Source organism: Ahaetulla prasina, chromosome 1, assembly GCF_028640845.1.
Source record: "Ahaetulla prasina isolate Xishuangbanna chromosome 1, ASM2864084v1, whole genome shotgun sequence".
Classification (NCBI taxonomy): domain Eukaryota; kingdom Metazoa; phylum Chordata; class Lepidosauria; order Squamata; family Colubridae; genus Ahaetulla; species Ahaetulla prasina.
The window spans coordinates 102951920-102968447 of NC_080539.1; the positions used below are offsets into that span (position 1 = coordinate 102951920).

At 34.9% G+C, this 16528-nt stretch overlaps 1 protein-coding gene across 1 annotated transcript in view; it reads left to right on the forward strand.

Annotated features, from left to right (window-relative positions):
- The window catches only part of NHSL1 (NHS like 1), a 163315-nt gene that overhangs the window by 133173 nt on the left and 13614 nt on the right, over positions 1-16528 (forward strand). Inside the window, exons 4-6 of the mRNA XM_058170855.1 lie at positions 2588-2659; positions 7468-7660; positions 13332-13463. Of these exons, the coding sequence (XP_058026838.1) occupies positions 2588-2659; positions 7468-7660; positions 13332-13463 (397 nt within the window). The remainder of the gene's footprint in view (positions 1-2587; positions 2660-7467; positions 7661-13331; positions 13464-16528) is intronic.

Sequence of the window (16528 nt, forward strand, 5' to 3'; positions counted from 1 at the left end):
ATAAGCTTGTGGCAATGAATCTTCAAAAAGGCCTGTCCTTCTTATTGAAGTATCTCGTCAGGTTCATAATAAGAAAGTTAGTCCCTTAGATAATCAGACCTACTTTTGAAAGTAATCTTAAACAGTGTCTGATAGACAGTTGTCAGCCAGTGTAGCTTAGCAGTCTAGCTACAGTATTTTGCACTAGCAGCAATTTCTGGTCACTTTTCAAAGATAGCCTCACCACGGCATATTATAGTAGTCTGGTAGAATTGTAACCAAGTATACAAATAAGAGTTGCCAAGTACAGTATGCTCAAGAAGGACCAAAGGTGATGCATTAGCTACAATTGTGCAAATATAAATGTTCTCAACCACTGGTAATTGTCAAGCATTATTGCATGGAAGTTTGATCCTGAACAGATGTAACCTTTAGCTGAGATGTGTTTTCTTTGGTGTTCATATGATGAGCTACTTGCTTGTAGAAGATAAGGTTGCTAGTTACCCATATGTGAGAAGCACTGAAAGACCTTGGTGAAGAAAAAGAGTTGATTATCTGTAACTATGGGTCTTGAAGAGATCATATGTGCATTCAGGCAACCCACTCACCATCCCCATTTATTTTGGATAAATTCGGATGCTTCTTGTACCTGCTGTATTGTCTCAGGGAAGTAGAAGAGAAACCTTGAGCATGAATAGTGAAACTTCTTTCCTGCCAAAATATTTCTCACGTTTGGAAAATTCCCAAGAAAGACTGCGTGAATGCACATAGGAGCATTCAAAGAGCCAATTACAGGTAAGCAACCTGTTCATCGAAGTAACAAACAGTGTAGTAATTTGCTTGAAAGTTTCAGTAAACAGAATGGGTCTTTTTTCTAACAAAAACATCACAAAGATTTTTACTATGAAAATATTTCAGCTTCCTGTTTATAGGTAATTTTTCATTAAAAGAATACCTGCACATTAGTACTTACAAATAAAATTTTAAAATCTAATTAATATGCTTCATAGAATACTTGTTATGTTAGTTTATATATTATAAATCAGTACAGGAGGCTTTAGCACAAAACAGTAAACTAAAATATTGAGTGGGTCATTTTACAGAAAGAAAACTGGGTTTATGCATCATTGACTCATCCCCCCCTTCCCTCTTCCTTTAATCAACTTGCTCTATTCTAGCAGCTTTCTCTGTGCATCAGTTATTGTTTCCTTCCCAAACACTAATGTGTGGTTCAGCTCCCATTGCTGCATGTTTTCCAACCTCTAAAAATGCTTGGGTTTCCATTTATATAGAGGAAATCTGTTCTTATTCATGTTGTACCTCTACTTCTTCTCATTTAATTGGCAAGGTAAAGACCAGGTCATTGTTCAGTGTGGATGTAGGCAGCTCAGCAAGAACAAGAAACGGGGCAGGAAAGTCATTTTATTTTGGTGAATATGTGTGGGGGGGGTTGTAAATCAAGAAATTTGGCATGGAGAAGATTAGAGAGCATTAATGTTCTGCAGAACCTTCCACCATGAAGTAAGCAACAACCTTTTTATGGCCAAAAGTCATAGTTTACGTATGGGGTAGTTGAAGGCTAAGTAGATGGGGACCATGTCACATGTGGACAGGGATAATTTCATACGTTTAGTAACCTTTCATTTTTAATCCTTATATTCCCATTTTAGAGTTTATACTACAATTTTCATGCATTTCTTCTTTAAAATAGGTAGAAATGAGATCACTGGTTTTAAGCCACTGGATCCTAGGGCCACAAAAAAAGAAGAGTTAGGATGCCTGTAGCTCTGAGGCTGCAGATTATTTGCCCCTGACATGTTCAGCTTTTGTTCTCTACATCCTTTTAGTTTATATAGCACTAACTAAAGGCTTGATAATCAAATACTGTACACTGAGGAGGTGGATAAGAGCTGCTGATGGAAAAATGTATGACATGTACTGGTTGATGTAACAATGGCAACCATTTTCATGGAAACTCAAATCTATATTGTAATTCTTATAACTGAGACATAATTTTAAAATATTAAATATTGTGCGTGGTTTCACCACATTTAAATGGAAATCTGTGAAATTACTTGACTGCTCTATTAATCCAACGTTCATGATTGTTTTGAAAAGCAGAGGTATAGAGCCCATAATAGTTCAGGAATGGGTGATTTGAAAGATCACTATTCAGGACCCTTCTCTGGTTGTCAGAGAAGATAATATGGTCTATATAGATAATGTCTTTGACCTGATATAGGCATAATTGTATATTATTTTGACTTACCGGTAGTTCTGGATTATCGTTATGCACAGATATGTAATCCCTGGCACAAGTTGAGGTGTTTGCCATGTTAAGACTTGATGATGCTAATTTAAATACAGTTCCCACTTGTAAACACACTGAATTGGTTGATCCAGTAATATTCCTTTTTCTGTTCCTCTCTTGCACTCATTATACGTTCTGTGGAAAAGGTGTGTTTGCATATAATAACTGGTTTTTTTTTTATAAAATTATTTGTTCTGTGATGTGGATACTGTGTCGTCGTCTGTTTTTTATGTCTGTGTGTTTTCATTATTTTCTCTTCGTCACTCATTTGCTTTCTTTTTCTCTCTCACCCAACAGTCTAGTCTGTTAGACTGCCTCCCTCAGTCTTGCTTAAGTGCCTGCTGTTGTTTGATGTCATGGACGATCAAGGTATCAAGCCCCCTCCAGAATCATCCAGCTGTAATATCCGCAGTCTGATGCTATTGTCACATTAGAGTATCCTCCTCTTAACACTGCTCTTATTTTAAAAATTACTCCTGCTGCTTTATTTCATGTCACAGGGAAAACACTGTGCAGTAACTCTAAATTCTCTAATCCTTTTAAAAATATTATTTCATTTCTTAGCAAACTTGAACCGGGGTTTTTTTTTTTGCTGTCCTGGTTTTTTTTTTTCCTGTTTTCTAAATGGGCATTGTGGAAAGTTACTAACTTGCAGAAAGCGTTGTACGTTTTGTCATAAAATTGAATTTCCAAACTAATTTAAGTTCAAAACTTTCTTAAAACCTTTCATGTAAGAATGAACAGTGACAAACTCTTAGGGTCTTGCTTAATTCATACATCTTACAGAAGAACCTTATGCAATTTCCAAATCTCCTTTTTGGCGTCCCTGAATCCTTCTCTGAATGTGACTGTAAGAAATCAGAATATTCGTATGTTGTTTTGAGACTTGAATGGCTCAGTTTTTATAAATATAGGAGAGAGAGAAAGAGAGAGAGAGAGAGAGAGAGAGAGAGAGAGAGAGAGAGAGAGAGACATATAAAGACATCTTTAGTCATCCAAGGTTCAGCCTGGCTTCTGATCATCAAAAAACAAATTTTATTGTTGTTTTATATAGTTCTTGTGATGTAATTGTAGATTTCAAAAAGGAGAAAGTAATCAGAAAGCTGTTGCTTGAATATTTTCTAAATTGGTATTTTCTAAGAAAAATGTTGGTGATAGTGATCGGAACAGTAGCCCTGCTAGATTAACTCAATGCTCATCCTAATCCATAATTACGTTTCACATTATCAACTGTAGGATGTTCGTACCAGAAGATGGAGAATCTTCTGACAGATGTCTTCTATCATTGTTCCCCTGAAATTATTTTGAAGTATAGCACCTTCAGTGAAAAACATACTGCCCTCATTAAATCTTAAGATTAATAGTTTTTGATAGATACATCCTCCATTAATTTATTCAGTCCCCCTTAAAGACAATAAAAGTTTGTGAACTCTTGAATTTTTAATACTTCTAAATCAATATGACATCTCTTTATTTACTGGTAGTTTTAGAACTTGTTTGGAGAGCAGATCACACTTTAGGTCATATTTATGCAGGATTATTGAAAATTCAAAAGAGTTCATAAACTTTTAAGCACCATTGTACAAAGATTAAATAGGACTTTGATATATGTATTATATTTATTGATATGACTGCATTTTGTAATGAACTTTGCATGAAAGAAATTTTGATTTATATAGATCCCCAATTAAAATATAGTTCTATGTGCTACAACATCATCCTTTCTTTGATAAGACTATGTACAACAGATGCACTTGGAAATCTGTATCGAGAAAAATATATATTAATATATAGGATCCTAAAGACATCAGAGTAAGAGCACAATTCTGCAAGGCACAGTTCCTGAATCTATTTTGACAGTCCAAGTAGATTTCTTGAATATGGAATTGGTTTGTTATGAACTATACAGTGAGGAACTGAATAAATGCAAAATATACAATTTTTTCAATAGAAAGGCTCTACTTTTGCATTTTCTTTAGTTTCTGGAATTTTTCTACTCATTAATGTGTAGAATTTTAATGTAATGGTTATGGGCATCTTCCTATTAAATTAGCTTAGTTGGAATCTTCCCTCATTTAGTGAATACTGGTTGGTTGGTTGATTTGTTTGTTTGTTTGATTGATTGATTACATGTCCCTGGAGACAGAAGATAACTGTACATTAGGCTTCTTCTTCTTTGCATTGATCCTACAGAAGAATTCCTAATACCAAAAAAATTCCTTTGTCTAGTTTTATTTGTTCCAATAACCTCATATTGGATTTAAATTTCACTCTCCCAAAATATTAAGAATTCTAGAATTGAAATTTTAGGACATTTAGTAGTAGATAACATCAGTGTGTTACTTCAGCTGCTACAAGCCATCCATGTTTACATTTCGTTATCAGTTGCCATAACACTGAAACTGTTTTTCAGCAACATTCAGATTGGAATGACCTAGAAAAATACCTTTCCTATTAGGCAATGTTAAGACCCCCAAGTGGGATTTGGTCACTAAAAGTAGTGCCTGAATCAAAATACTTTACTGCATTAAAATATTGAGAAAATTTTAAAACAGTTTTTTATTAGAAGATATCAATTCCTGTTTAACTGTTCAATAGCAATAACCAAATAAGAAGTTCATTTTTTTCCCTGCTATTATTAATATCTTGATAATTTGTTCTGTGGATCCATCATAGATTTCCCACTTTGTCAGCAATCTTGTTATGTTAAAATTTATAAGTGCTCTTAAACAGTGTTTATTTATAGCTGTACAGTCCCCTTTCCCCACAAAAGTATAGTTTACTGTTTAATATATGCAATTCTATTTCTTTTCATATTTGAAAAAAAATTCAATTCAGGGGCATCAGCTTATGGCAATTACTAATTTTGGAATTGTTAATCAGTATGTTTATGATTATGTTGAAATATGTTGTTGTGGCTTACCACACAGCACCACCATACTTGAAGTATTATTCCATTCTCAGTGAACCCAAGAGAGAAGAAACATGCCCTTTGGCTATTATTGCATAATAAATAAAAATCCATTCTACTATTTCTATCTTGCACTCAAAAAGGATACATTTCTTATTCTTGTGATTCTTATATTCGTATTCTTGCATTCTTTTTTTCCAGTTATATAATTTCAAAACTAGCTCTGACCTGGGATTTTTTTTAAAAAGAAATAAGTTGATTATAAGAGCAACAAAGATGATTAGGGGACTGGAGGCTAAAACATATGAAGAACGGTTGCAGGAACTCGGTATGTCTAGTTTAATAAAAAGAAGGACTAGGGGAGACATGATAGCAGTGTTCCAATATCTCAGGGGTTGCCACAAAGAAGAGGGAGTCTGGCTGTTCTCCAAAGCACCTGAGGGTAGAACAAGAAGCAATGGGTGGAAACTGATCAAGGAAAGAAGCAACTTAGAACTAAGGAGAAATTTCCTGACAGTTAGAACAATTAATAAGTGGAACGACTTGCCTGCAGAAGTTGTGAATGCTCCAACACTGGAAATTTTAAAGAAAATGTTGGATAACCATCTGTCTGAGATGGTGTAGGGTTTCCTGCCTGGGCAGGGGGTTGGACTAGAAGGCCTCCAAGATCCCTTCCAACTCTGTTGTTATATGATATGATATGATATGATATGATATGATATGATATGATACGATACGATACGATATGATATGATATGATATGATATATTATATTATATTATATTATATTATATTATATTATATTATATTATATTATATTATATTATATTATATATTATAAGGTTATCCTGGAAGTAAACAGTAATTCATGATTTATTGTTAAGTTGTTTGTATGACTAAGATTGCTTTGCTTTAGTGCAGCTTCATAATGTGTATTTTTCCTCCACCAAAGTGTGTGTCGTATTTCAGAAAAACACACACTTCTAAGAGATGAAACAAATGGATATAGCATTTACTGTACAAGTGGTCCTTGATTAATTACATAACTGGGACCAGAATTTTCATCACTAAAAGATGTGAATATAAACCACAATATCAAGTCATTGTTTAGATACTGCATTCCCGGCTATTCCCCAGTTGCCATCACTAAGAGAGGACCTCACGTGATCACGACTTTTGACTTGCTACTGGCTTTCCCATTGACTTTGCTTGTGGAACGCTGGCAGGGAAAGTTGCGGATCATTTGATTGCGGGACACCGTGGTGGTCAGAAATCTCATTGGGAACTTATGAAAACTGGCATACATATATTAGTTTAATGTTTTGTTGGAGCATCACAGTTGTGATGATTTATGATAAAATGTTCATAAATAGGCAAGACTCTAAGAGGCTATTAAGTATTTATGTTCTCACTGAAGTCATTCTCAACTTTTGGCAGAGTTTTAACCCAAACTGACATAATAACCTGCATTCCTTGATTTGTAGTTTTTCCATTTGCATTTATTATAAAAATTCCTATAAATGTATCCATGGTAACGTAATTTTGAGACAGACTTTGATCTATTCTCAGTTTTCTTATATAACAAATGCTGTCATTTAGTCAAATTAATGTTGCCATGGACATTTATCAAATCTTAAGAATATATTAACTGTTGGGAGTATAAAGGTTGCATAGTAGTTTCAATATCTTCTCAAGTGTTCATAATCTGTGACACTCTGCAACTTCCTGTCTCCCAAGATACTTTGTTGTTGTGAGAAAAAAATGGAGTATGCGATTCCATGATGAAATCCAAAACAATCACTTTTCTAATATATCACTGTTGCTAAAGTTAAAGCTAATCAATTTTTTAAAAAAATAAGAAAGCCCCAAATGAGTTCCAAAAAGTGAAAATATTGCAGAAAAACTAACCTATTGCTTATAGATTAATAGACTTATAGTTGTTGTCTTTAAGAACAAATATACTAATGGAATGAATCATTACATGTTTGATTACTTTCTTACTAAATACTTTAGTAAGAAATTGAACCGTGGATTACTCTTGTCTTGGCTATTAAAAATCTTCTGCAAAACTGTCATAAGAAATTGAGTCAGGTGTCAAAAACATGTTTTCAAATTCTGTCACAATGTCTTGTTCACAGGAGAAATGCTTTATTTAAAATAAGGTCGTGTGTAGCTGGAAAAATGTCTAATTTATCTTTTGCTACAATTTTTTAAAGCGGATTTTAAAAAATCCCTACAATTAATGATATACTGGGTTTTTTTATAGTGTTCAACTCCTTCTCCTGAAGAGGAGAAGCTTATTCCTGTCAAAAGACCCAAAACACCAACTCCTGATGAATTATCTGACATCAACACTCAGACAAATTGGACCAAATCACTTCCACTGCCAACGCCAGAGGAAAAGATGCGACAACAGGCTCAGGCAGTCGCAACTGATGTTATTCCTATTAATGTAACAGGTAGACTTTTAATTTTATGGATTTATAGCATCTCTTTATGATATTTAGAACAAAATCATACCTTTATAAAAAGTACTGCTTATGTTAAATAATGGTAACAGTTGATAAGCATTAGGGCCTTTAAATATTACAATATCAGAACTCTCTCCCCTTCAAAACTCATGCTGAATGATTAAATATTCTGAAAAATACTGAAATTCTGAAAAATGTTATACTTCTGAACTTTCTGTAGTGTAATCTTTGTTCTTTAATGACTTTTTTCATAATAATGTTTCTGCTAGTTTTTAAAGAAGTTTGTTTAAAAAATATGTAGCTCATTTCATTCACTATCAAACGTGTTTTCTAGTAGCATATATGTTGTTATGGAATAATATTTTTGCTACATAAAAGGATGAATAAGGCTTAATGACCTAAAATAAAATTGACTGAGACGGCTGGTCCATAATAAAAGATTTTAAATTGGAAGTAAGGTTGTTCTCTAAGGAAGACAAAGCAGAATAATTAGCAAGCTTTCATTTTCTCCGGAATTATTAAGCAAGAGGGAAAGCAGGAGAAGAAAAAAATTGACCTGTGAAAGCCCTAAAACCTGTTCATCAAGAATCTGAAAAAGACTATAGAAGGAGATTGCCAGCATAGCTGAATTAGGCTTTTTTTTTTCTGGATATGATGATAGGTTAGGTCATAATTCAGGAAGTTGATAAAAAAAAAAACAAGCAATCATTGTTTCTGGTTTTCTGTATAGCCTATAGCTATATAGGGATGTTTCTAATCCTTAGAAAACATGAAGGTTCCTTCTCAGAGGCACAAGAAGAGAAGCACGACTGAAAGATTGAAAACTGAATTCTTGGTCCTTTACAAGGGATTCATCATTCTTAATCCAGCTGGGTTTTGTTCTTTCCTGCTTAAAAAGGAGTGTCAGACTCAAGGCACTATTTTTGAACTGCAATCACATGCTAATCTACAAGATCAGTTAAACCAACTGACTTTTTTCATTAATAATCAATTAACACAGGTGCGTTCTTTTTCCAATGTGGTGACTAATATCTGCTTAGCTATATTATTAGTCTTAACCTTCTGAGAGAATTTTAATATAACTCAGCAATCAGGGTTCAGTAAAAAAAATACGAAAGAAAGAAATAGATAAAACAAAAATTTGTGTACCCTAGAAGAACCAAAAAAAAAAAAGTTTGTGGAAATTAAATTGTTGAAAACTAATAAATGGGGGTTTTCACCCCTTATTTTCTGCCTTCTTAAAAATTTATGGTTGTATTCAGTTGGAGCTTCTTTGTTAATATAGTTTTGCCCTCCACTGAATTGGTTTTTCCTCAGTTCTGCAGTCTCTGCATGCCTTCCAGATCTGGTGGATGTAGATATCCTTCCAGATTTGAGGAGCACGATATCAAGACGACAAAGGAATTGGGGACAGTCCTGTTATGTTAACAGAAGTACCTTCCCACAGTTATGGGTGCAGACAAGATAAAAAAGTACATGTAAATCAAAAACATTTAATAGGGAATATGCCAATTGTTTAATCTTATTTGACCCACAAAAGATAGACACAGGGACTTAAAAAATGGATCAGAGAGTAATGTGATCCTAAAGCAGAAAGACTTCAACTCTGCTAAAGTGTTCATTTTTCATGCTTTATGGCTATTGATATCTGAGTAAATACACAAAGATTCCACTATAAATCTGTCCTCCCAAATATGTGCTTTCTAGATAAAACATAAAATATTCTTTTCAGGTAAGGAAATAAAACGTGTTTCCCCGAAAATAGGACATGTCCCGAAAATAAAGCCAAGCCTCATTTTTGGGGTAGGCGTAAATATATGCCCTCCCCCGAAAATAAGCCCTAGTGACAGGGTAGGCGTGGCCAGCACAAGAGGCAGCCCTTCCCTTCCCCGGTCACCTCAGTGCTTCTTGGCCCCTTAATCGGATCATTCACAGCTGATTCGCGGGTGCCACTCAGGCCGCCACCTCCAGCAAGCACGGCTGTTTTTGTAGCCAATTGCGGCTGCAAAAGAAGCCGGAGGTCAAGCAACACACCCCACATGCCTCGCACCCTAATTACCTACTGGTGACAGTCACAGCAGGCAATTCCCTCCATGGAACAGCTGGGTGCTATTCCATGGACGGGTGCTGATCTATCCATCGCCTCCAGCAAGCGCAGCTGTTTTTGCCATGGATTGCGGCCACTTCTGCAGCAGAAGGCCAAGCGATGTGCCCCATGTGCCTTGTGCTGGCCTTCCGAAGGGTACTGTAGCAGGAGCTATCAACAATTTTTTATCCTTATTTCATCCAACCATACTGGGCCACGTGAGCCAGGATGAAATAAGGAAGGCCAGCATGAGGCGTGAGTCTCCTGCTGGAGAGGAGTGCTTTTGGGAGAGAAGGCAAAGGGGATGCGATCGCTTGCAAATTCCCGCCCTGCTCCCACCTCTCCGCCGGGGACTCCCGGCAGTCCCAGATGCCCAAAGTCCGCACCCTCCTGGCTTTTCCACAGTGCCCAGCTCTTTATTGAGGGTGGTGGCAGGTGATGTGGAGGAGAAGTGAGATGCATGGAGCGAGACAAGGCTCGCTCCTCTTGCCATCTCTTCTCCCCCTCTCACTGGGCATGGCATGGCTTCCTGCCCCTGCACAAATTGGATCCAATTTGAGGGTGGCAGGTGGTGAGGGGTGGGGCCGGGGAGACATGAGATGCACGTCTTCCCTGCCTTGTAGCTCCATCACCATTGTCTGCAGACAAACATGTTGTAGGGTAAAAAATCCCTCACGAGTTCAATCAAACTTCACCATTCGCTGCCTCCTGCACCCCCAAAATAATAAGACACCCCGCTGATAATAAGGCCAAGCCCTATTTCGGGGTTAAAAAAAAATAAGACAAGGTCTTATTTTCAGGGAAACACGGTATATCATTAAACATATGCCTCTGGTCTATGTGATACAAGAGGACTAGGTCATAAGAATCCATTGTTTCTTCTTCCATAGAAATATTATGACAATCTAGGCCAGCCACAGTGGATTTTATTACAATAAAATATTAATATTGCTGAACTAATATTAACTTTAAATGTCCTATTTAAGAATTAAAAGCTTGTAAAATAAAATTAATTAATAATGGACATGATATTTCACTTGTCTGCAAGGACTTAGTGCCTTTCCACCTTTAGTTTCATCTGTCAGTGCTCTTCTAGTAAGATAAATTCTACTACTAAAACTCGATATGAATATATTGAAGACTTAAGAGGACGAGCTTTGGGAGTGGATTTAGTCCCATGAATTAGCAAGAATTTAACTTGTTTTGAACATGATATACAATACAGGATATACAAGGTGTAGTATACTTTTCCAGAGACTAGCAATTTTTTCTTTCTTAACGCTGTTGTGTGTCTCTGGATGTGGTTTTACCCAAATAGTAGATATTACTTGGTGATTGTTGTCTCAAGTAAAAGATAAAAGCCTTTATTTGCTTACAAATAACTAGCTTCATTGGGTTGCTTCTCAATTAGTCAGTGAATTTAAACAGCTCTGTATAAATGTAAATTACAGCAAAAAAAAAAAAGTGGCTCAGAAATTCATATGAAAAAATCGTGGAGTGCAAATTTAAGATAACAAACAATTTTCCTAAGAGGTTTAATTTAGAGGTCTGCTAGACAAGCTAAAGTTACTAATCTGCATAAACATTTTATAAAATGGCCACTTATAACACTATTCTAATTGGTGATAGAAAATTGAAGACTGAATGAGAACTCTAGTGAAAAAAGGATCAGTAAAATGAGCCTTCTAAGTGTGAATATACACAGTTATTATCTAATTCTCTGAAGATTCTCTCTGGTTTGCAAAATCTGATACTGATATAAATTGGGATGGGATGTAGACAATTGTAGTACTACTTTTATAGAATAGAGAGGCTTTTGGCACTTCTTCCAAGAGCCAATTAATGACTCTTAACAACAGTGGCATATCTGAGGAATTTTTTTCTGTAGTTTTTGCAGCATGGGATGAAGTACTTCTGTTCAAATAAAAGCAATAATGTAAGAGGCTCCCTGGTATGTTGAACAGAGTAGGGTTGATGGTCTGAAACTCTTAATCTGCTTAACTGCAAATGCTCCTTTATTCCTAACATTAGAGATGTTCCATCTAACAAGAACAAGACATCTTTGGGCTCACATACAACATCATCTTCTCAAACTCCCAAATTTTTGTCCATGCAACTGAAGACGAAACAGTTACCTTTAGTCTGTTGCTCTAATCCAGAACATATCCATGTGTAGAGTTAAAAAAAAAACTCTTTTGAATCATTTGCATATCCCATGTTTTCCTTAAAACTGATCTGATGAATTGACCTGATCATGAGAGGATCCATAAATAGCACATTCTAGCATATGCTAAAAATACTTTTCAGTGAGAAATAACTTGGCTAGTCAGAAATGTAAAGTATGGAACGATTCATTTTTTTCCTTTGCTACAGTGAAGACAAGATGAAAGAACTTAATCTAGTTTTCTGAAACTTTTAAATCAAATATTTTGTGAATACAAACAAAAACCAAAATGGGAAGTATATTTGATTTGTAATCTTATCTGAAAGAATACAAAACAAGAGCAGAATATAAATATGGCTAATGACAAATAGTCAATTTATTAACTCACTGAAAAAAATGGAAATGTCTATAGCTATCTGACTTGGAGAACTGCTGTTGGGTCCATTTTGATGCAGCACATATTCAATTATAAGGCTTACTTCTGTTACATGCAACATGAATCATCTTCAATTACTTAAACCTCATTTTGATTCAAACATTCAGCAAATGTAGCATCCAGTGGTGATAGATTAAACATAGTTGAGATTTCAAGTGGAAAAGCAGTTCACTATAATTATAGTTTGTTTATCCAGTGATGCTATGACTTAGTATGCTTTTTGTGAATGATCAGAATGAAGTGGAGTATATTATCTTTTTGATCAGAGATAGCCGATTTAATAAAAAAATATTCCTAATTCCATGATTAGGCAAACACACACATATACACACACATACACACACATACATTTTCAAGACCTATAGAATCATACAGATATAAATAAGTCTTTTTGGCAGCATACAGTCATAATACTGTATGTTGGTACAGTACAGTACAGTTACAGTTTTGATGTTACATGTAACTGTATGTATATGTATTTCAAATGTTTTCCAAAACCATTTTCACTTGAAAACCTATTTTTGGTTGTGGTCATTAGGTCTTAATTTGACTTAGGATGCTATGTAAACACTATCGTTTACATGTCTATATTTATGACTTACAGTGTTTTTTTGTGAATCCAACAAGTTTTAACACATTCTACAAAACAAAATTAATAAAAGGAGTCAGCAACATTTTCTAGTGCTGAAACCTGATAACCCAGGCATTCTTCTTGCTAACCCCAGATCATCCAAAATCACAGGAGATCAAGTCACCAAGAAATTATCCACCTTGGCATTTAATTTCTTTTCTTATTTTTTACACTTTAAGCCTTACAGTTGCAGAGTGCTGTATCTGTTCCTGCTTTATATGACTGTGCTAACATCATATATTAATGCCTTTTCTTCATTTCTACTATAAGCAAGTGGAAGAAAGTGCATGATGTCAGCGTGCTTGAAAATAATGGTGCTTTGCTTGTTCTACTGTACATCAGGGGAGAATTTTGACCGCCAAGCCAGCATACGGAGGTCTTTGATTTACACAGATACTGTGGTAAGGCGGCCGAAGAAAATGAAAAGGAGAAAGACTATTACAGGAGTCCCTGACAACATCCAAAGAGAGCTAGGTACGGCTCATCAGAACTGTATTCCATTTCAATTAATTGCTGGTCATAACTAAACTCATAACATTTAATTGCGCTTATGAAACCAATACAGTCTGATAGCCTCTTAAAAGTTCCAAATGAATGTATGGTTGGTCACTAAGAAAGAATAGCAAGTGCGTTCTTTGTATATTTGTATATTTATATATTTGTCTCCTACCAAGAAATTAAAATTCCTGTTTCACGCTGGAAATGCTTATGGCTGGGATTTGCTGGAAGGAAATGCAATAAAACTCATATAGATACTGTCACTAGTGAACTAGAGGTATTCAGTAGTAACCATTTGCTAATTTTCAAGGCCATTTCACAGATGATAGTTTTGCTCCAGAAAATTTCCCATTTCAGATTGTGTGTTGAATGAATACATACATTTGTTTTAGGTAGTACAGGGAAAGGCCATCTGTGTAAGAAAGCTTTAATGTGAAAATTATAGTTTTTATTGAATAGGTATTAAGTACATTAATATAACTTGCCAGTTTTATTGCTGCCTAAATATTTTTCCGAATTCTAACATTTTGTTGAAGTTATTCTACTAACAACTATATCTCCCTTTTTAAAAGTGAAATTCAGTTAGTCCTTGACTTACAACAGTTCATTTAGCGACTGTTCGAAGTTAACAACAGCACTGAAAAAAGTGACATATGATTTTTTTCCATACTTAAAACCGATCATGTGATCAAAATTCATATGCTTAACAATTGGTACATATTTATGATAGTTGCAGTGCCGTGTGATCCCCTTTTGTGACCTTCTGACAAGCAAAGTCAATGGGGAAGCCAGATGTTACTAACTTAACAACTGCAGTGGCAAAAAAAAGTTTGTAAAATGGGGCAAAATTCATTTAACAATTGTTTCACTTAGAAACAGAAATTTTGGCTCAATTGTGGTCATAAGTCAAGGACTACTTGTAATAAGTCTTTAAAAATATGATGCGGTTTCAAGTATGTTTGACTGTGTATTTGACCAATTTATATAGCTACCTCTCTCAATAATAAATACTTATGCTTTATAAGATTTCTAATAATAATTTTAATAAACATTACAGTTAAAAAAATAAAACCTACCCTGTTTCCCCAAAAATAAGACATCCCCTGATAATAAGTCCAATCGGCCTTTTGAGCGCATGTGCTAAAATAAGCCTCCTTCCCCCCCCCCCCCCCGAAAATAAGCCCTCCCCAAATATATTTAAACGCAAAGCTGGAAATCAGGTAAGACAGCAAGAGGAGCCCCATCTTGCTCCACACGCCCCAAAATAATAAGACCTCCCTGAAATTAAGACCAAGCACTTATTTCGGAGTTCAAAAAAATATAAGACAAGGTCTTATATAAAAATATAAGACAGGGGAAACACAGTAATACAGACTAAAAAGAAAAAAAAAGAAATAGAAAAATAGAAAAGAAAGAAAAAATAAGAATATAGTAAAGAAAAGAAATACATAAAGAAATTACTTCTCCCTCCATGAGAGCAGTACAAATAATTTTAGTAACTTGTCACCTTCTGTTAAAATACAACATATTGTCTCTTCTTCTCATATATCATATCTTATGTATATGATATATATCTATATAAGATGTATCTCATATATCTTATCTTGTCTTGAAACTTAATTGTTCAGTTCTGGTCAGCAAAAGTTCCTTATGGGTTAGCAGAGATAGTAACATATCTATTTTAAACCTAATAATGTAAACCAACTTTATATTCCTTTATCTTGTAACAATCTTGATCTTTTATTCCTTCAAATAATGTCCTAGAACTTCCTTTCCTTTCCTTCCTTTCTTTGTCACTTCTCACAGAATCTTTTAAAAGTTTGTCAAGTCCCTTTGTAAATTCCAGTATAGTAAAGTTATCCCGGTTACTTAGAAAAGATCCAATCCCCATTCAGCCTGTCCAGGAAAAGAGTTCTCTTCAAGGCAAAGAGTGGAAAATTGCTGCCTGCCCTCCTCTGCCTGCTCTGTCCCTTTAATGACCCTTGTGGTTACTTAATGACTGCAACTGGGAGAGCTGGGATTGCAGTTGTCAAGCAAAATGGTCATATTGGTGCCTCACTTAATCACTGCAATGATTTAAAATTGACATTCTGGACTCGGATTGTTAGGCAAGAGATGCTTAAACTGATTTTCTATGGCCATTTTTCATAATATCCTTCACTACATCCAACATTAAATATTTTGCCTCCCTCTGCATTATTACATAATATTTAAGTGTTCTTCTCATTTGCAAAAGAACAGCATTTTTTCATGGGAAGGACTCTTATAATTAATTTCAAAAACATATTTTAAATTCATCTGGACCCTTCGCCCATTTATAACTTTCCAAAATAAACATTCTGTTTATTTATTAAAAACATGTAGCTCCCCATCTTCTAATCGACTCTCAGTGGCTCCCAATCTAATGTTAAAACAGCGTATCAAATCATATTAAAACTGCAAATTAAACAGATCAAAATATTAAAAACATTGTCACATGACCATGGACGTGGTACAAATATTTGCAATGGCTGAAAGTGCTTTGCAGCCCATAAAGCATTTTTTCTGAGGCTATTGGGGTTCCCAATTATCTTTAAAAGAAATGGTCATAAGTTGAGGACTACCTTTAGTCAACAGCGTTTGAATGATGTCAACAGCGAAGTTGGATATAATCAGAGTTTTCATATAAAAAAATAATTTAAAATCTTTGTAGATGATAAACATTATGTGATTTGCGGTCTCAGATTAATCTTTGTAGTGGCTTCATGCTTCATACAAAGAACAACTGCACATATATCAAAACTGGAATTTCTAACAATTAAAAAAAAAGTAAGAGAAGATCCTTATGAATTGTGTTTTTAGAAGAAATCCATGCTAAATAAAGGTGAATACAGTATGACCAAGCAACTAAAACATAGGGTAATTTGAATAACATCTACAGTTTCCTTCAAATTGTGCCCAATTGGAATTTTACTTCTCTTTATTTCTCTCTTGAGACAGATCCTCATGCAGCATCATATTTCATTTTTAAAGTGCTTCTAATTTCAAGAGAGATAGGAGGA